This window comes from Penicillium antarcticum, assembly GCF_028974205.1.
Source record: "Penicillium antarcticum strain IBT 31339 chromosome Unknown utg000008l_segment0_segment0, whole genome shotgun sequence".
NCBI classification, from domain to species: domain Eukaryota; kingdom Fungi; phylum Ascomycota; class Eurotiomycetes; order Eurotiales; family Aspergillaceae; genus Penicillium; species Penicillium antarcticum.
Window position 1 is genome coordinate 298,720 of NW_026695306.1, and position 20,434 is coordinate 319,153.

The 20,434-nt window shown below is 50.2% G+C and overlaps 8 protein-coding genes across 8 annotated transcripts; 4 read left to right on the plus strand and 4 right to left on the minus strand.

The window, feature by feature from the left end:
* Positions 1-1,436: 1,436 nt before the first annotated feature.
* On the minus strand, positions 1,437-3,324 carry N7508_007655 (putative MFS transporter; the record flags this gene model as incomplete). Its single annotated transcript, XM_058465719.1, has 6 exons — positions 1,437-1,744; positions 1,865-2,192; positions 2,250-2,721; positions 2,777-2,941; positions 3,002-3,035; positions 3,123-3,324. 6 exons carry the CDS (start codon positions 3,322-3,324, stop codon positions 1,437-1,439), a joined length of 1,509 nt encoding a protein of 502 aa, XP_058317047.1.
* A 762-nt stretch (positions 3,325-4,086) lies between these two features.
* On the plus strand, positions 4,087-6,093 carry N7508_007656 (uncharacterized protein; the record flags this gene model as incomplete). The annotated part of the gene is made up of 3 exons (XM_058465720.1): positions 4,087-4,122; positions 4,199-4,459; positions 4,522-6,093. 3 exons carry the CDS (start codon positions 4,087-4,089, stop codon positions 6,091-6,093), a joined length of 1,869 nt encoding a protein of 622 aa, XP_058317048.1.
* An 852-nt stretch (positions 6,094-6,945) lies between these two features.
* N7508_007657 (Eisosome component PIL1/LSP1 family protein) lies at positions 6,946-7,998 on the plus strand (the record flags this gene model as incomplete). Its single annotated transcript, XM_058465721.1, has 2 exons — positions 6,946-7,497; positions 7,576-7,998. The coding sequence occupies 2 exons, from the start codon at positions 6,946-6,948 to the stop codon at positions 7,996-7,998; spliced, it is 975 nt and encodes a 324-aa protein (XP_058317049.1).
* A 344-nt stretch (positions 7,999-8,342) lies between these two features.
* On the plus strand, positions 8,343-9,687 carry pre2 (proteasome core particle subunit beta 5; the record flags this gene model as incomplete). Its single annotated transcript, XM_058465722.1, has 6 exons — positions 8,343-8,512; positions 8,697-8,804; positions 8,882-9,037; positions 9,091-9,139; positions 9,192-9,301; positions 9,352-9,687. The coding sequence occupies exons 1-6, from the start codon at positions 8,381-8,383 to the stop codon at positions 9,685-9,687; spliced, it is 891 nt and encodes a 296-aa protein (XP_058317050.1). The 5' UTR covers positions 8,343-8,380.
* A 146-nt stretch (positions 9,688-9,833) lies between these two features.
* On the minus strand, positions 9,834-10,985 carry N7508_007659 (fungal specific transcription factor domain-containing protein; the record flags this gene model as incomplete). Its single annotated transcript, XM_058465723.1, has 1 exon — positions 9,834-10,985. One exon carries the CDS (start codon positions 10,983-10,985, stop codon positions 9,834-9,836), a length of 1,152 nt encoding a protein of 383 aa, XP_058317051.1.
* Positions 10,986-11,821: 836 nt separating this feature from the next.
* On the minus strand, positions 11,822-13,558 carry N7508_007660 (glycoside hydrolase family 13 protein; the record flags this gene model as incomplete). Its single annotated transcript, XM_058465724.1, has 1 exon — positions 11,822-13,558. One exon carries the CDS (start codon positions 13,556-13,558, stop codon positions 11,822-11,824), a length of 1,737 nt encoding a protein of 578 aa, XP_058317052.1.
* An 850-nt stretch (positions 13,559-14,408) lies between these two features.
* N7508_007661 (MFS maltose permease MalP) lies at positions 14,409-16,040 on the plus strand (the record flags this gene model as incomplete). The annotated part of the gene is made up of 1 exon (XM_058465725.1): positions 14,409-16,040. The coding sequence occupies one exon, from the start codon at positions 14,409-14,411 to the stop codon at positions 16,038-16,040; it is 1,632 nt and encodes a 543-aa protein (XP_058317053.1).
* Positions 16,041-16,423: 383 nt separating this feature from the next.
* Positions 16,424-20,219, minus strand: N7508_007662 (DNA-directed RNA polymerase I core subunit RPA135; the record flags this gene model as incomplete). Its single annotated transcript, XM_058465726.1, has 2 exons — positions 16,424-17,229; positions 17,279-20,219. The coding sequence occupies 2 exons, from the start codon at positions 20,217-20,219 to the stop codon at positions 16,424-16,426; spliced, it is 3,747 nt and encodes a 1,248-aa protein (XP_058317054.1).
* Between the last annotated feature and the right edge of the window lie 215 nt (positions 20,220-20,434).

Genomic DNA, 20,434 nt, shown 5'->3' on the forward strand with positions numbered 1-20,434 from the left:
GAAGGAAACAAGTAAATGGCGGATAATTACTGTTGTAGTTTTGTCAATGTAGATTGATGATGATGAAGAGAAGAAGAAAGAGGAAGATGAGGAGGGGCAGCTCGACTTTATACTCAGACCGACCCCACCATTGTAACGTCATACATGAGTACGTACTTCCCGTTTCGTGTTGATCTCTCGCCGCTTTTTGCTCTGCGTACAGTTGGGCACGGACCGGATAACCCTAACCTCAAAAGTATATAAATCTCAGTTGCAGAGATGCCTGAATGGGTTGTGCTTGGTAGAAATGACACTACTAAGGCAGCGATCATAATTGCTTTACGCGGTCTTACGCATAGTCTCGCACTGGAGCAACGGAAAATCATGTCTGAGCATGCCACACATGTGTTACTCTCATAGTAACCTGGTGAGGATGCGACAGCTACAACCGAGACTAGGAAACATAGCTACGTGGAATTACTGTACCAGATTGCCCAATTCACCTTGACTGGAAGCATCGACTCGGACTAATTGATCTTACATTTTACAACCATGTGCTTCCTTTCTTACGACAGAAATCGCTAGAGAGTTCTTGCACTAAAATGTTGGGTTTTCTCGTCACAGTCACTTTAATGCCATCTACGCAGAAGCTTTGGGGGTTCATTCATAGGCATATACTTCAAGCCATTCATCAACTGTAACCAAGCTCGGGACTTGCTTCTATACAGCACTACATATTTTCTCATCAAATAATAATTCCATAAGGCGTTCTAGGTTTCGAGGTAGGCAGTCTGAGGTCTACTTAACGAAGCCCAAAAGCGGCAGCAATAGAATACAACAAAGTACCAAGTGTAATACATTAACAATCCGACTCTCCCCGCCGGTGAGCATCTCAACTGCAGATCCAACGGACTAATGACGTTCCACGCTGTTCTGGCTCTGTTTGGCTTCATCGTGAGTGGACCGGGGCAGAAGGCTCCGGGCGCGCTGCCATGCCCCACGGGCAGTCAAGAGTATATATACAGTATCAGATGAAGAAGACACACATGAAGAGAGATAGTTCCATGATATAGGTGAGAGTATATAAACTCAATTGATTAACAATTCGTTTGCGAGATCGACAATGTCAAGTTTGGACAGTATAGATTTCAGTGTTGGTGCGCTTAGGAAACGGCGATCGCGGAGAGGGCCAAAGCAAACCTTAAGAGCAAATTAAGCGATCCACTTGTTTCTGTTACGCTCAAGTCGGAGGGCATCGGAGAGTTAGCTGGTTAGACAGATTATAATCAGTGACTACATGCACGCATGACCTTGTTCAGCATGAAAATCTGGAGCTTCCTGACATCATACATGTATCAATCATCAATGCTTCAAGCAGAGGTATATATGAAGCTATCCTATCAACTATGAAGAAAAACGGACTATACTGGAATCAGTATAATCCCCCTGTACTCCGATCACAACACGTAACGGTAATTAGCACCGTAATTATCCTCCGCGACATCCACCGATTTCGCCGGCACTTCCTCAATGCGGGGCCCATACTTCTTGTCAAGGCATTTGTTCTCCCACGCAAGGAGAACACGCAGACACAAAGCCAGGAATGTCGTGAAGAACATGAACCCTGCGCAGATTGCCATGCCCTTGACAAAGCGTGGAGCCTCCTCATCTGGGAAGATGTTTGTTCCTAAGAAGGGACCACATTGGCCGACTATGTTGAGTAGGATGATGCCTCCTCCACGGCGAGTATCGGATCCTTGATTATCTGTAATTGATTCCGTCAGTTGATTTGTTCCCATGTCTCTTCCAAGAGGTGAATGCCTTGGCAACGCCCCATTTATGAGACAGCTCTGGAACCTTGGAAGAATGAAGAAGGATGACTCACTCAAAACCCAAGGCAGGATATTGGCAATCGAGGGGAAGATCCCACAGGCCGCTAAGAAAACACCGAAATATCGGACACCCACTGATGTGCACGTAGCGCAGAGGATGTACCCCACGCCACCAACCAGTGATAACGCAGCGATCATGAGTCCACGCTGCTGAAGACGATCCGCCACCCAGGTCGTCGCGATCGTCACCAGGAATGATGCAAAGAACGGAGGCGCGGTGAGACCCTGGGCATTGATTGCTGTGAAGCCCATTTCCCTAAGGATAGTAGGCAAGAACACAGGCAGGGACGAGAAGCTCACATTGCAGCTGAAGTACATCAACTAGTTATTATTAGCACAGGATATTCTATTTCGCAAAGAGATAAGCTTTGCACTCACTGCTGTAAGCCATGCTTTCACGTCAAGAAGCGTTGCAGCCAATTCCTTCCATTTGACTCTACCCTCGCGATCAGGTTGACCGGATTGCTGCAGCGAACGAGCACGGGCAACAGCCTTCTCTTCCTCAGTAAGGAACTTGGCATCCAGTGGACTATCCGGGACAAAAAACCAAGCCAAAATAGCAGCAGCACAGACCGGGGCACCCTCGACCAAGAACAACAACCGCCAATTGGCAATTGAAGCATGACCCGAGGTGATACCGTAAGCCAAAGCACCCGCGAAGGTATTCGCCAGCGGGGCCGCCGACAAGAACATACCGCATCGCAGACCCAGCTCATGGCGCCGATAGAAGAATGATAATAGGTATGGAACACCAGGACCGAAGCCGGCCTCGAAGACGCCCATTAGAAATCGGAGGGCCATCATGCCTTGCCAGTTCTTAACCGCTGCCTGGCATGTTGCGACCAAACCCCTATCATCGCATCGTCAGTTTAAAATATCTTCCATAACTGTTCATGGAGGCATACCAGGAGAACACGACGAAAGCTGCCCATTGGTGTGGCTTGACGATTTTCCACATCAGAGCTTGGAATTCAAAGACTGTGTATGAGATGTAGAAGATAGTCAAGAGCCACGCGTAGCTCTTCCCCGTTAGACCAAGGTCCTCTTCCATGCCGGCGATTTTCGCATTGCTATACATCTCATCAGTTTTCGCTCTTCGGGTATATAATTATGGGACCGAGTCAACGAACCCGATATTACTTCGATCGAGGAATGCGAGAAGGTCTAGAAACGCAGATTATGGTCAGCGCACAATTCCAATTGACTAGCCATCTTGGCAATATAATTTGGAGCTTGAAAGGGAAGCCATACAGAAAAATCCCATCAAAGTAGGAACGCGCAAGTCCAATTTCCTCACCACACGACGCTCAAGCTCCGGATCGATGGCTGGGATATCAATAGTCGCCGTAGGTGGTTGTTCGACATGAGCCGGGACAGTACTTTTCTCAATATCTTCATCAGGAGCCGTCTGAATGACGTCCTCGGGCAATTCAGCCTTCCCGAAGAACCCCATGTTGATATAGTGTAGAAAGGATGCGCAGAAGAGGAGTGAAAGAACTTAGGGGGAACTGGGGGGAATAGCTAGAACGACCATGTGGACTATGCGGGGTGTGTGAAAAAAGAGCCCATGATCGGCAGAGACACATCGCATGGCTGGTTACATGAGGTTCTAAGTAAAATGATTGGATGGGACGCATGAATTGGAGTAGATTATTGGCCGCATCGGCACTTGGTCAAGCTCTGATTCTCCGAGATGAAGTGGAGAATGGGGAAAATGCGGAGGATTTGGCAAAGCTTAGGTGGAGCTGAGTCACTCGTTCTCTTTCTCTTTCTTTTTCTTTGTCGGTGTGTTATAAGAGGGCTGTTTCCTATGCAAATTGTATGGCCCAATTAAAACTTCACTACTTTCTTCACTACCCTAGAGACTATTTAAGATACAAGTTGGAAAAGACTAGTGCGATGAAGACATCACAGATCGCAACTAATAGAAGCAATAGTCAATTACTTTCATATTACATGCAATGAATAAATCACGAGTCTTCTGAATGGAATAACTAACTTAGTAATCAACTAATAATAAGTTGGTGCCTGAATAGTCGGGTGCTCTGCATTTGAGGTCTCTATTGAATGCCGTATCAAAAATCTCCCGCGTCAGGTCGCGTTGTCCGCTATCCGCTGTCCGCCTCTCCAGCGCCTTCCACTCCACCCCAATTCCTTTGTCCGCCCCATTCAATCTAGCAAATATCCTCTTGATTTGGGCCATCTGATATTCAAGATGGATGACCCCGCCGCTCGCATCCCGGGGCAGCTGGTATGACCTCCCATCCTACTCCAACTCCCCATTGCGCAATTGGTCAAGCTAACAATTACTGTCGCAACCATGATAGCTCCCCCATATGCACCTAATCTCGCGCAATCGCTACCCTAGCATGCATATGATGCCCACGGAAACTGCCGTGGAGTATCTGACAAGCGCACCCAGGATATGCCAAACCCAGCCCATGCATTGGACCTTCTTGGAGGCTCCTCCCGATGGAACTGTCATGCTCACTTGGCAGCCACTTGCTCACTTGGGCAACAACTTTGCCAGTGATGGCTATGTCTGGGCTGATGCTGAGCAGGCCTTCACCTTTGAAGCTCGCGGTTATGTATGACACTCCCCTATGCACCGCTTCCCATCTGAATCGCCTCCTAATATAACTTGATATAGACCGTCGAAATGTATCTCCAACGCTGCGGTCTCCACCCTCCAAATGAGCCCATGGCCACCCACTGTCGTAAGCGCTATCGCATTACTTCATGCAAAGTGCCGAACGCTCCCCAGCCTGATCCATCGCTATGGATTGTTCATTACTCTCGCGCTGCGCCAACAGACCACATCCCTGGAAACCGGGTTCCAGTGACACCTCAGATTCAGGCCACAATGGCTCAGCGACGATTCCTTCAAAGTCAGGGACAGCTGGCCCGCAAGGACTTTTTGCTCCATGATCGCAATAGCTGGCCCACTATCAACTTCCCCCAGATGGCTCCCCAGGGCTTTGCCCAATCCCCGGCTCCCTACCCCGGCCATCCTCAGCAAAGACCTGGCTTCTATCCTCAGGGCCACCCAGGCGCAATGGCTGCTGGAGTTCCTGTTGCCAAAGGGCCGCGCGGACACCGTGCTCCTTCTGCTGCTATGGGCGCCGCGACTGCTGATTTCGCCATTGAAGACGAGGACGTGTCCAGTGGCGACACTATGGATCTCCTGACACCCCGTGAAGTGAGCAAGATGCGTTATCAGCAGCACCACGAGTGGATGGAGGAGATCTTCGCATCACCTTATGCTATCACACAGATCACTCCCGTTTCGCTTGGCTTGGGCCGAAAGGGAGAGCTGGAGTCTCTGACAGCAGGCTTCTTTGATGCCCCTGTTGGAACATCTGGCGGTGAAGGCGAAGAAGCAGGCGACGGCCAACCGGCCAACAAGATGGAGCCCGCTAAAGCCGAAGAATTTGCCGAGCGTGTTTCCAAGAAGGTCGCTGATATGACAGCCGAGATCGAAAAGATGAAGAAGCAACACGCGCGCCGCATGCAGCGCTTCAACCGTACTTCATTACTCAAAGATGCTGAAATCCGCCTTCGGGAGTCTGCTGCTGACCCGACTGAGAAGGGCCCGGAGATTTGGCGACTGGAGGGCCGTGTTGTCATTCCCACGGAAGATGAACCTCCCCAGCTTGACTACGTTGAGGACAAAGCTAAATACAAGGTTGACGACATTGTTCGGGAAGTTGAGACTGCCTGGAAGAAGCAGATTGTATCTGAACCCAAGGTCTCTTGTGTTGAAAAGGGTGGCTTGCTTGAAAAGATTGAACCCGAACACAAAGAGGAGCCTGACTCATTCACCAATGACATGGTCATGGACCACGACGATGCCCATCTTCTGAATCAGTTTGGCAGCCCCGGTATCGGTGGCACAGGAATGTCCAGTGTTTCTGTCAATGGGCAACCAATCCCCGCTGGCATTTCAGCCGATATTGACATGGATTTGGGTGACCAACTCCACGGTGCTCCTAACGGCGAAGCCAACGAATGGGTGATGGTAAATGAGCAGAAAGACCACGGTCCAGTGGGTGGAGAGTTCGACTTCACCAACATTGACAGCGCGGGTGATGCTTTGGCGGCTTATAGCGAACAGAACGACGGGCTGGATCTTCCTGATCTGGACAACTCGGCGTTCGGAGACGCATTCCATGCGTCGGATAATGAACATTCGCACAACCCTGATGCGGATGAAATGTCATAAAGTGGCCAGTACCTCTCGACTGAGGCGCTTTTTTAATGAATGATTCCGCGGATCATGAATCTTTCAGGTGTTGCGGGTTCTATCTCTATTCAACTGCGGTTATGGGGTTCGGATTTCATGCAGGTTCTTTGCTTTACGGTGTAAAATAAGATTGCCCAAGGGAACTTCCTTTGGTACTTCGAGTTTCATTTTTCTCGAGCTTGTGATGGGCGATGGGATGTTTAATTATCATATCCCTATTTTATGATACTGCCTTTTCTCAACCTTATCTTCAATTTCTGTACTCTGTAAAACTAGAAAGCAAGGGGCTTCCCACTTATTAGGTGTGATCTATGAGTCTTTAGCTGGGGAAGAGATGAAGATGGCTTGTTTCCCGATTAGGCAGGACCCGTGGACTTCAGAGCCTAACGAAGACACACATTGTCATGTCGGATCAAATTAGCCTTTGCGACATCGAAATTCCTGCCAATTGGGTCTTTGCCCTAATCCTCAAGTATCATGACATCCATGACCGTGGCACTTTGATATCGGGAAGCCGAGAGTGGAGTATGACGATCAACCGGTCAGTCGACAGTTCTCAGACCCTAATGACCAGTTACCAGCAATTCACACTAAATCTCTATGTATGACACTACTCTTTTCTGCAATCGGAAAAGATGTCAACTTCCGCGCATCCCGTCATGACGTCAACCGGGACTACACTTCCTATGGGGAAGAAGGAATAGGGTTCGAGCATCGTCATCTACAGGAAGCCGCCTGCTGTACTTCTTTCCTCCTCATTTTCTCTCCTACATACCTCATATTCCTTTTCCACATAGGCACTTTGAGAAGTTATTGAGTATTCCACAATGTATGTCGTCCGCTATCTCTGTACACATTATAGCTAACAACTCCAGGAACCGTAACCTCTCATTCCGATCGCGCAAAGAACCCCCTGCCAACCGGCACCGGTTCAGCATCTCGACTTTCCGCGGGATGCAAGCGCCCGAGCTGAGCAAGAAGATGACCAAGCTGATCAAGAACGAGAACTCAGCCATCGGCGCTCACGAAGCCGCCGGCCGCGAGCGCAGCTCGATCGCCGGCCAGCTCTCTGAATGGGGCGAGGCTACTGACGATGACAACGTCTCCGACATTTCCGACAAGCTCGGCGTGATGCTCGCTGAGATTGGCGAGCAAGAAGACGTTTTCGCGCAGAATCTCGAGGACTACCGCACTATCTTGAAGCAAATTCGTGACATGGAAGCGTCTGTGCAGCCATCCCGCGACCAGCGCCAGAAGGTCACCGATGAGATCGCCAAGCTGAAGTACAAGGATCCTTCGAGCCCTCGTCTGGTTACCCTTGAGCATGAGCTTGTTCGTGCTGAGGCTCAGAACTTGGTTGCCGAGGCCCAGCTGTCCAATATCGTACGTCACCATTCTGATCTTTTTTTATGTTATACAGTCAGATGGAAAGTATAGTTGCTTACCATTTTTCATCTGTAGACGAGACAAAAGCTGAAGGAGGCCTATGATATCCACCTCGCTGCTGTGATCGAGCGCTCTGAGAAGCAGACCATCCTTGCTCGCCATGCTCGTCGTCTCCTCAACTACATTGATGATAGCCCCGTTGTGCCTGGCGATGCGCGCCAAGCATACGACCATGAACTCGAGGCACGCCAGATTCTCGAGGATGCCGAGAACGATCTCCGCGCATGGGAGCCCAGCGTTGAGCCCATTGAGTCTTCTGCGGCCCGTGAGTCTCGCAAGAACAGCTACAGCAACAATGTCAATGGACTCAACGGCGTCGAAGAGAATGACCAGGAATCGGATGTTCTGGAGCAGACCTCTGCGATGGAGACCGGCGGTGTCACTGCCCCCGTGGATAGCGGCGCACCACCAGCAAAGATGATGGTTGAAGCTGTGTAGTGGACAGACTCTCGAGGTCCGATTCAGTGGGCCACTGTTTAGTTTGTGGACATACTGTAATGCTGTGTAAACTCAACTCTTCTCTCAGATTGGGCCGGGGCAAGGGTTTTCGGACCGGCGTTGGACATGCGGGACTATACTAGGAAATATGCAAATTGTGCATGATAAGTGGTTTAGTTATTAATTGTCAATTGTATCTTTCAAGTTGTTTTCTTCTTCCAAGTTTGTCTGTTCTCTATAGTGGCTGCACGTGACCGCAGGCGCCAGAGTGACGCGGAAACCCGAGCTCCAGCGGAGCTTCAACCATCGCCGTCTCACCACACTTCCTTTGTCTTTCCAGCATATTTTCTCTACCGTCTTATTCCATCCCATACAACACATCATGGATAAGCTCGTCGCTCAATATTCGCGCCCTCCCCATCAGAATGAGCTCTACAACGAGCAAGAACAGGAGGACCTCTCTGCGAGCGTCCCTCCTCTCTCGCTGAAGTTCTCCCTTCCTCCCGTCGATAACGTGAGTTTCAAATGAATCTATAGCAGATTCTTCATGGCTCAGATGGCGCTTTGATCGAGAGATGTTCCTCTATCCTGACGTCAAGACAACCTGCGGCGCCATCGTAGCTGTCCGAGATTCACAGCCTACCTTTCCTCTCATTGATGCAAGTAGAACCATGTGCTAATTCTTAATCCTCGTCTAGCGATCTGCTTTCCTGCGTGCCATGACCGATGACCACTCCAACCCCAGCTGCCCCATCAAGCTCGCCCACGGAACAACAACCCTCGCCTTCCGATTCCAGGGTGGTATCGTACGTTCCCCTTTGCCTCCATAATACCCGGTATCTATGACTTTGGGTTCAGTTGTACTGAATTATATCTTGGTTAGATTGTGTGTACCGATTCTCGAGCTACAGCCGGCAACTGGATTGCCAGTCAGACAGTCAAAAAGGTTATTCCCGTATCGCGGTTGAGCCGAGGTGAAGACAAGCCTTCAAATGACCCCACGCCAGGTCTTCTGGGAACGATGGCCGGTGGTGCTGCTGTAAGTTGGATTGAGTGATGGTAGGTGATAGGCTGGGCTGATGTTTTGAATAGGATTGTCAATATTGGTTGCGGTATTTGAGTCAGCAATGCACTCTGCATGGTAAGCAGGAGCTTTCTCCCGCCGAAGAAGAAGTTTGCTGATGAGTTCTCAGAAATCCGACACAAGCGCCGTATCACTGTTGCGGCTGCCTCGAAGATTCTCGCCAACCTCACCTACGCTTACAAGGGATACGGACTTAGCATGGGAACCATGTTAGCAGGAGTACGTTGCATACACTATAGTGAAACTGAACTGAGACTAATGATTCCCAGGTGACGCCCCAAGAAGGACCCGCTCTCTACTACATCGACTCCGATGGCACTCGCCTCCCCGGTAACCTGTTCTGTGTTGGATCTGGTCAGACTTTCGCCTATGGTGTGCTGGATGCCGAGTACCGTTACGATTTGACTGAGCAGGAGGCATTGAACCTGGGTCGCCGATCCATTCTGGCTGCTATGCACCGTGATGCCTACTCCGGTGGTTTCATTAACTTGTACCATGTTAAGGAAGAAGGATGGGTGCACCACGGCTTCGATGACATGAACCCTATCTTCTGGAAGACGAAGCTCGACAAGGGCGAGTTCTCCAACGTTACGTCTGAGCTGTGAGCGAAAGGAATGTGTGTAATATTGATATCGATATGTCATTGAATTGGATTATGCTAGGTTATGGGATTCACTGTGCAGTTAGACATGATACATCTGCTCAATATTTCTGATTCTGGTATATAAAAGTAGCGGGCTTCCTGCAACGGCTAAACAGCCAACTGCGAAGCAACCTCGATATGTGAAAACCTCGCCCGAATGACCCGAAACTTATCCAACAGAATATTCTTCGACATGACCTGCAAATTATGAAACGAAAGAACAACACCCTGCATGAAAACAATATCATCAATGCGACAAGTCGTCTCCTCACGCGTCGCCTGCGGAACATGAATCACAACATCAGCAATGGTATTAATAATCTCCAACAGCTTGCTAATCATCGACGAGCCATGCACGCGAATAGTATTCTGCGAGATCTTAGTCAAAAACCCCCTGAGCTGACTAGACAACTGCAAAGGCATTTCCAGCTCCAAAGAAGGACACGAAGCATGACTAGACAACAAACAATTCGACATGGCCATCTGCCAAAGCAAAGTCCGCATCCACTGCCTCGTAACAACAAGATCAGCCTGCTGAAGCTCACTCAAGGTTGAAACCTCCAATTCCCAAAGCTTATCATCAAGCTCACGATGCTTAGCCTCCACCCAAGACGCAGTAACCTGCGACCGATCCCCAATCCAAAGACTAATAAACGAAGCATCAAGCATACAAAACGTCTTGATAACCTGCGTCCAGCCTTGCTGGATACCAACGCCAAGCGAAAGCGAGACAGGATCTTCCTCGGGGAACTGCGCGTGCGGAGGCAATGTCACAGGCGAGAAGTATACAATCGACATGAAACGCTCGTGGATGAAACATTGCCAGTAGAGACGTTGGCGGCGAGCGCGCTCTGTTATGTCCAGGTCGGAGAGGTTGGTTGTTTTGTCTACGCCTAGGATTTGGATCATTGTTATTGCTTCGCGGAGGTAGAAGAAGCCTAGGTCGTAGTGGCCCTGGCTCATCGAGCACATTTGGATGAAGATGCTTGTCATGGCGCGTAGGATTGAGGGGCGGAAGCCTATTGAGAGTGGTTGTTGGGATTCCACTGATTGGCGGAGGAGTTCGGAGATTTGCGTTGATGTTGATGTTGTTGAGGGTGGTGAAGCACAGTGGGATTGGGATGCCCGTGTTAAGTCCAGTGTTACTGCTGTGAAGGCGTAGACGAAGGCTGCATGTTCTCTTTCTGTGTCCATCTTGTTGATGGAATGGCGGACTTCCGTGTCCGTTATTATTGGGCTGAAAGGGTATACGTAGGTCATGTAGTCTGGGATCAGACTTGTGAAGTATGAGGGTGGGAGTCGGGAGGTTGTCAGGGGTAGTAGTGGTGTTACGTTTGTGGTTTTTGGCGTGCCACTTTTGTAACTTGATATCACTGCACCTCGACGCAGAGCATTTTTTCTTGACCGCGCTGAGTGATTCTCTGTGTAGGTGCAGAGGAGGTCCAGATGTTCACATTGTTGGCAGCGATGTTGGCCATTGCAGCGGACTTTACGGCGGTTGCAGGCATCGCATGCTTTGGGCACGCGCTGAGATCTCGGACTGGCCATAAATTTCGTAGAGACTTGAGAGTCAAGGTGAAGATGAATCTCCCCCGCGTTTGAAGTTGATGTCTTGGCATTTTATACTGTTTTGGCGTAGTTCGGAGCCTCCTCCGCAAGTTTGTTCCATGTGAATTGAATTTATCCAATAATATGGTGAGATCGCTTATTAAGACTTGGACTGAAATTAATAGTATATGTACGTCGGATCATTTTGGCCCTAGTCAAAGAGTGTGGTCAGTACAAGCGGTGCATACAGTCAGGCCATAGGTCCTTTCAACCCCCCCTCCCTGTCTTTATATGACCGAAGATGATTGGGCCGGAGTCCTCGAGAATCTAAACTAAGAGTGGCCAAAAAAAAACAGAGGTAGAATTAGGACATAATTAACAAATAGAACGGTTTACCGATAGAGACTATCAAAAACTTCAAGGGGGCCCTGTTGTAGATCGAGATATACATTGCATCTATCTATGCGGTAAGCTATAAATGTAAGACAATATAATCCCATGTGCAGTCCCATGTGCAGTTATATAGCCGAAAGGTAGTGTATCCAGCTCTAAATCAAAATCACCCTTCCTTCAAACGCGTGTAATTCCTCACTAGGATCTTTGACATTACCAACCAACAACTCCCACTTATCACCCTTCAATGTATCCGGGTTCTCAAACTTCTGTGGCTTATCTGAGAAATTCAGAACCACCAATAAGCTGTTATTCTGACCCTTCTTGGTATATGTAAAGACGCTCTGGTTCGGCTCGTCGACGATCTCAAATTCTCCAAAGACCATGGCGTCGGCATACTCCTTGCGTAGTCTGGTCATCTGTTTCCAGAATGATAGAACGGAGGCATTATCGACCTCCTGAAGCTTCACATTAAGCTCGGGATAGTTGTCGTGCGGACGCATCCACGGCTTCGCGGAGGAAGAAGGCGAAAAGCCTGCGTTGGCGTCAGCGCTCCATTGCATGGGAAGTCGAGAGTGATCCCGAGCCAGGTGTTGCAAGGAAGCCATTGCATTTGACAATTCGACGGGGTCATTATTCGTGATATTGCTGGTCATCTGATAGTAGTTGGTGCTATCGATGTCTTTGTATTCGTCAATTGTCCATTCCTTCGGGGCGTTGACCATTCCAATCTCCTGGCCCTGGTAGATGAATTGAGTACCAGAAAGAGTACTTTGCATCATGGATAGCATCTTTGCAGAACGCACCCGTAGCTCAGGTGTCTTGTCCGAACCAAAGCGTGTGACCGACCGGCCCTGGTCGTGGTTTTCCATAAACACCGTCGTCCAGGCATCGGTGCCTTTGATGATATCCTGGGTGCTCTTCACTGCTGATTTCAAGTCTCGTAGTGTCCAGCCAGGGAAGTTAGTAAGGAACTTGTAGTCTTTGCCCATGCCCAGATCCACAAGGTCAAATTGAAAGACCATGCTCAATTGCTTTTCAGCTGCTGAGACATAGCGAAGCACACCATCCAGTGTATGTGTATTGGGACACTCCCCAACAGTCATGGCATCATACTTGGAAAGGACATCGTTCATCTCACGAAGGTACTCATGAATGCGAGGACCGTTGCAGAACTGCGAGAAGGCAACCTGCGTGTCGGATTTCGGGTCAAGAACTGGCGCATCAGCAAGACCAGGCTGCTTGCTGTACATATTGACCGTGTCAACACGGAATCCATCAACCCCCTTCTTCAACCAGAACTCCATCGCAGACTCATAGATTGCCCGACGAGTCACGGCATTCTCCCAGTTGACATCGGGTTGCTCAACGCAAAACAGGTGGAGGTAGTACTCCTCCGTGGTCTCATCCCATTCCCATGCAGGACCACCAAAGATACTGCGCCAGTTATTGGGAGGTTGACGCTTTTCGTTGGCATCATACTTTGCCGGTCTCCAGATGTACCAGTCACGCTTTGGGTTGGTCTTTGAAGAACGGGACTCTTGAAACCACTTGTGCTGGTCGGAGGTGTGGTTGACCACCAAGTCGAGAATGATACGTAGTCCTCGCTCGTGGCATGCATCGATGAGAACTTCCATATCTCCCACGGTTCCGTAGGGCTCATACACCTTCTCATAGTCGGCCACATCGTAGCCCATGTCAATCTGGGGACTGTCATACATGGGACATAGCCAAATCACATCAACGCCGAGACTTGTGATGTAGTCAAGGGATGAAATGATGCCTGGGATGTCGCCAATGCCATCATTGTTGGAATCTTTGAAGCTGGCAGGGTAGATTTGGTAGATAATGGAGTTCTTCCACCATTTTTCACCCACTCGAGCTGGAGACATGGTCTTTGGAGGCAGCGAGGTGAAAAGAAGAATAACACGACGGAATTGGAAAAGAAGAACTGTTCAATGAAAGGACAGGCAAGCTATATACCCCAAGCAGAACCTGTTTCAGATCATCAGTGCACCATGGATGATCGAGTCCAGAGCCCTGCGAGGTCATGCTGTAGGGACGGCATATACTGTGATTGACTTGATGTCGGCCCGAGTTAGCGAATTGATTCCACTCGACTGCATGCGGGGGGGTTATCAGGCGAATGGGGGCTGGTGAGTCGTGTCGTTGGCGAGTAACTCCGAGATTGCCCCAGAATTATATCAAAACCTGGAGAACTCTTCAGACTCGGCCATCTTTGACGCTTCAAATTGACATTTAGACTCTGCAGAAGACGTTCGATGAGGGGGAAAGGCGTATGTCGGCCCGACGGTTTGCCAATGAGACGGCGGTGTCATGTCCCCTCTCTCTAGCCCCTTTTGGGAGAAGTTGCAGCCCTTCACTCAACACAAAACACCAAGTGGCCACAACTGGTTCAAGATGTCTGTCTCCTTGCCATTCCGGCCCGACATCAGTCTAATCATTCAGTTCCCTCAGACCCCACGAATCCGGGGGTTAGTGGGCTGATCACCGAACAATCTGGGGAAAACTCTCTCTGCGCCACCGGCCTCGCTTGAAAAGTGGTCTCAGCAGCCAATAGAGTCCCCGGCCCTATGCTCGCTCAGTATGGACTGCCCCAGAAAGCCGTTAGACAACTTGCACATAAATGCCCAGGGATTCCCCACACGAATAGCTTATATTCTATTCATCTCAACAGCCAGACAGTGACACAAATCCAACATCGTCATTGAGAATCCAACAATGGCTTCTGAAAAGAAAGCCATGGCCGAACATGTCGAGAAAGAGACCTCGATCGACCATGCATCCCACTCCGAGGTCGACCAGACCGACCTCAAGACAAGCAATGAAGCCCACGCAGCAATCGAAAAAGAACACAACATGACCCCCTTGCAAGCCGTGAAAATCTACCCCAAAGCAGTTGGCTGGTCCCTCCTCCTATCCTGCGCCATCATCATGGAAGGCTACGATGTAGTCCTTCTAAACTCATTCCTCGGCTTCCCCGCCTTCAACGAGAAATACGGAAACCTCATGTCGGACGGGACCTACGGTCTAACCGCATCCTGGCAAGCAGGCCTAAACAATGCCATGGCCTGCGGTCAGATCATAGGTCTCTTCCTCAACGGTATCGTCTCCGAACGCTACGGCTACCGCAAAACCCTCATGGCCTGCCTCGCATCAACAGTCGGCTTCGTCTTCATCCTCTTCTTCGCACCAAACATCTCAACCCTGGTCGCCGGGGAACTCCTCATGGGTATTCCCCTTGGCGTTTACCAAACCCTTACCGTAACCTACGCCTCTGAAGTCTGCCCAGTCGCTCTGCGCGCCTATCTGACCACATACGTCAACCTCTGCTGGGTTTTCGGTCAGCTCATTGCCAGCGGCGTCCTGAAAGGCCTAGCAACACGTACGGACCAATGGGCCTACCGCATCCCGTTCGCCATCCAATGGGTATGGCCCGTTCCAATTTTCATCGGTGTATACCTCGCACCTGAGAGTCCATGGTGGCTGGTCCGCAAGGACAGACGCGAAGACGCAGTCAAGTCCCTGAAGCGTCTCACAAAAGCAAACAGTCCTGGTTTCAGTGCCGAGGAAACAGCCTCAATGATCATCTACACCGATGCTCTCGAGAAGCGCGTCGAGACTGGTACCTCGTACCTAGACTGTTTCAAAGGTATTGACCGCCGCCGCACGGAAATCGCATGCTGCGTCTGGGCCGCGCAGAGTCTCTGCGGTGCAGGACTAATGGGCTACTCAACGGTCTTTTACCAGCGTGCCGGACTGGCAGTTTCGCAATCATTCACAATGTCCCTGGTACAATATGCCATCGGAGTGATTGGAACACTCAGTTCATGGATCTTGATGACCTACTTCGGTCGACGAACCCTCTACGTAGGCGGACTATTTCTGCTTGCAATTGTCCTACTGGTAATCGGCTTTGTATCAATTGCACCATCAACATCAGCGATATCCTGGGCGACGGGCTCAATGCTGCTCGTTTATACATTCATTTACGACTCGACTGTTGGACCAGTTTGTTTCTCGCTTGTGTCTGAGATGCCGTCGTCTAGACTGCGGACGAAGTCGATTGTTTTGGCGAGGAATGTTTATAACATTTTCAATCTTGTTACTGGAATTATTATTCCTTACATGCTTAATGTTGATGCTTGGAATTGGAGGGGGAAGTCTGGTTTCTTCTGGGGTGCGCTTTGTATTATTTGTCTTGTTTGGGCTTTCTTTAGGCTCCCTGAGCCTAAGGGTCGATCTTATGCTGAGTTGGATATTCTGTTTGAGAATCGTGTTCCTACTAGGCAGTTTGCTACTGCTAAGACTGGATTGGTTCAAGAGGATTTTAAAGGGGATGGGTCTGCATGAGGGCTTATTTTTACAAATTGTTATATTGGATCTAGTATTGGCCATGTCAATTGATAATCTATCTTGTTATAATAAGATATTATAGTACACTGCGTACCAGCTGCTAATTCCTTGAGCAGTCTTAGTCTATTTGCTGAATCCGCTTTGACTGGGTTATAACAGCTTCTATTCTAAGAAAACTGGTATGACCGGTCTACTAGAATGGCTCTTTTGAACACTTGATTCTGTTGTATGCTGTTCGTACACGAAGAAATATTTGCAATAAAGAAACAAAAGCATCCGAGTATAATCATTAAAAAAAAGACCAGGTATACGCCACCTATGACAATCAAGCAAAAAAGAACATTGATTTTTTACTCCAGCCAGAGAGAGAGGCTGGTGTATCAGTTATCCACCCAGAACTTCATGCGGATACCCATAGCAGCCAGCTCAACATCCAAGTAGCGGAGGACACCAGGCACAGCAACAATAGTGACATTGTCACCGCCAACGAAGCGCTGGCCATTTCCATCCTCCCAGATCTCAGCACGGGAGTCATCGAAGACAGCCTCACGGGCACAACGACGACAACGCACAACACCAGCCACACCACCAACAGCACCGACAGCACCGGCAGAGTGAGAGTGACTCTGCTGGTTAGGCGCGGCCTTAGCCGCGGCAGCAGCAGCACCAGGGTTAATAGCCGCACGAGAACGGGAAGAACCAGAGACAGCAACTTGGGTGGACAGGAAAGAACCACAAGAGCGACAGATCCAGGTATGCTGGGCGTCGGAGCAGTTCATCAGACGATCTTGAAGGAGGAAGGCGGCACCGTGAGCAATCAGGGAATCACGCTCCATCTCTCCGACACGGATACCACCACCCTTGGCACGACCCTTCACGGGCTGGCCGGTGAGGGCGTTGACGGGACCGGTAGTACGCACTTGGAACTTGTCGTTCACCATGTGACGCAGACGCTGGTAGTAGACGAGACCCATGTAGATGTCGGCGGAGAACTCGCGACCTGTGATTCCACTGTACAAGGGCTCGTTTCCGTAGTAGTTGTAGCCTGCTTTGCGGAGCTGCTCACCGAAGTAGTCGGTTGCGGTGTTTTCTTCGGAGAATTGGAAGGGTGTTGAGTCTTGAGGGAGACCGTGCATGGCACCGGCCTTACCGGCCATAGACTCAATCATCTGGGCGATTGTCATACCTAAGTTTTGTTAGAGATGATTTAGAGCGATGTGTGATGAGGAACTTACGAGATGGGAAAGCGTGAGGGTTGATGATCAGATCGGGCTGCATGCCGCTTTCGGAGAAGGGCATGTCGACCGCAGGCCACAACTGTGACAAGACACCCTTCTGACCGTGACGAGAGGAGAACTTGTCACCAATGACGGGCTTACGGGGAATGCGGTACTTGACACTGAGAGATTGCATGGGCTCGTTGCCGTTCTCAGATCCCATGATACGAATGCTGTCGATATATCCCTCCTCGGCATCCTTGTACTTCATGTAGTGAGTGATACCGTCAACGTTGACAAACGAGTCAGAGGCAGGATCGAAGCGGACGTTGTGCCAGGCGGCGACCTTGTCACCCTCCTTGACGCGGGCACCCAAGTGAGGAAGTCCATCCTCGTCGAGGATGGCGCGCACCTGCTCCTTGATCTCGTCGCCGGGAGCGAAACCAAACAGCTTGGTGACATCGCGCTTGGACTTGCTGCGCTTGGAGTCGCCCTCAGCCAAAGTGTGAACCTTGGTCTTGTAGACTGTACCGTGACCGAAGCCGCGCTCGTGAGCAGACTTGTTGATAATCATGGCGTCGTCCATGTCGTATCCGGTGTAAGAGATGATAGCAACAACCGCGTTCATGCCGTTGGGGAAGTTGTCCAGACCGTAGGCGTTGTACAGAGGTGGGCGGACAATTGGCGTTTGACCAGTCTGAATACGGTACAGCTTGTTGTCTGTACGGTATGCGATGGAGGTACCCGGTGTACCCATGGTCTGTTTGCTCATCTGACACTGGTACATGTTACGGGGAGATTGGTTGTAGTCGGAGAAGGGGGTCATGTTGGCGACAATCGACAGGATGTTGGTCGGGGTGAACTCGATGTGTGTTGAGAGACCAGGGATCAGATCAGACTCAACACAGGCAATCTCCATGAAAGGCTGCTCGAATGGACCCACGTAATCTAATTTGTCGGAAGCCAGATACTTGACAGGCCGGTACATTCTTGCGGACTGAGAGAACATGTAAACACCCGGGTATTGTCCACCGGCGGAGTTAGGGACGTATCCAACTTCCAATTCACGGGGGATATTGTGCTTTCCTTCGACCTTCCAGTGACGGACAGTGTCGGCGATTCTCTGGGCTTGCTTAGGGGAACAGTACCCGATAATACGGCCATCCAATTGCACTACCACACTTTCGTCAATTGCCACAGAGGACTCGGACCGGATACCAAGCTGGACCAAAAGTCGGGGGAGATGGGAGACTTCCAAATCACCTGTAGAAATCAAACACTTGTGCGCCAAATGGTTAAGCAGACCACAAGGCGATCCATCAGGGGTGTGCACAGGACAAAGGAAGCCCCAACTCTCTGGTAGCAGCTTACGGACGGTAGTAGTCTTCAATTGGGCGAAGAAACTACCACGGTGAATCATGCGGAAGTGACTGATGAAACGATAGAAGTTGATCTTCTCGGCAATAACGGTATAACCGGAGGTCTGTTGCAAATCAAGACCAGTAGGACTGACCAAGTTACCGGTGGAAAGGAAGTATTCGAGCGCATTACCAATGTTCTCGTTGGATCGTTTCACGATCTTGGACAGGAAGTCACGCTCGAATGCGGAGTCTGTGAATTTGGCGCCGTTGTTGCGAATAGACCAGTCTCTGGCGATAGGTCCGAATGATCGAATCCATTCCTCGATACGCTCCTTGAGGATCATACCGTACAGGAATCCACCAAGCAGAATTTCCTGGTTGGAGACGGCATCGGGGTTGTCAGGAGCACAGTCACCTGCAACGGTGGAGTACAATTTCCGGATCATGAAGGTGATCATCTTGAACTTGTCCCAGTCTTGAGACTCGGTGACATTCTCGTTTCCAAGGTGAGGGAGAACGACCTTGCGGAGGAACTCTGTGCCAACCTCCTCATCGGGCATGTCTGCAGGAACACTGAGAACAGGGCGGAAAGCCTTACCCAAGTGGGAGCGGCAGTCGTACTGGCTATGCTTCTGGTAGGCGTGGTAAGTTCTCAGGAGAAGCTCGACTCGGTCAGTGACGAAGGTGTTTTTCATGCCCTTGGACTGGGCACCACCGACGATAGATTCGAAGATTTCGCGGTCGTTAGTCTCGGCGAGGGCCTTGAGAATCATCATCACGGGAATGAGATATTCGTTCTTGCGCCATGAGAAACGGAAGGTGACGTTTCCATCGGAGAGGTAGTGGAGCACATTGGTCTGCGAAGTCTGATCGGGACGAACTGAACGTATTTGAACACCGAACTTTGTGTAAGACTGACCACGCTTCACGAATGAACCACGAATAATGGACATGGGGAAGTTGCGCTTGCCGACGATCAGCATACGAATCAGCTTCTCGTTACCGTTAACAATGTAAAAACCACCGAGTTCCTCGGATTCCTCCTTGTGGCGCACAAGCTCCTCGGGAGTGGCCTTCTCAAGGTGACACCGGTTGGTGCGCACCATGATGGGGACATTACCGAGCTCACGAACAGACTCCATCCAGTCGCCGTTGTTGACCTGGTACTCAAGACGAGCACGGAGCTTACCACGGTATGTCGCATGGCGCTCTCGGCATTCTGAGGGGTAGATTTCACGGTTGCGGGTTGCGAACTTGTTTGTGGGGGGCAGGGTGGGCTTTTCGAGGAAGATTTCGCGCACGCGAACGTTCAAGCGGTTGCGCTTGGGTGGGCGGAGACCCTCGGCCTGACGGGCCTTCTTCTGTTCGTATGTCTCGAGCTCTCCATCGAGGAAAGTCTTGGTGCCGATATCCCTCAATCCTGCCTCCATAATCTTGCTATCCTCGAAGAGAGCATTGAAAGAATCGATATGCGGCCGAATCGACTCGGCCAGCGACGGGTAGGCAGTTTGATCCGTGGGGGGATTTTGGAACAAGTTCTCCCGTCGCAGGGTGTCGTATTCCACCGACCACTTGGTGTCTGTGGCGGTAGGAGCCATGGTGGAAATTCGCAGCTCTTGGCTGGTATGGTATAGATAAAAACCTTGCAAAGGTCACGATAATGGGGGAGATGGTAAAAAAGTATCAGGGGAGCAGTTCCGCAGTCTCCCAAGAGTATAAAATGCTTGAACCCAAGGGGATTGAACCGACAATGGCAGCTGCCAGACGACAGAGAGACTAGTCCGTTCTGCTTGGGGAAATTTTTCGAGGTGGA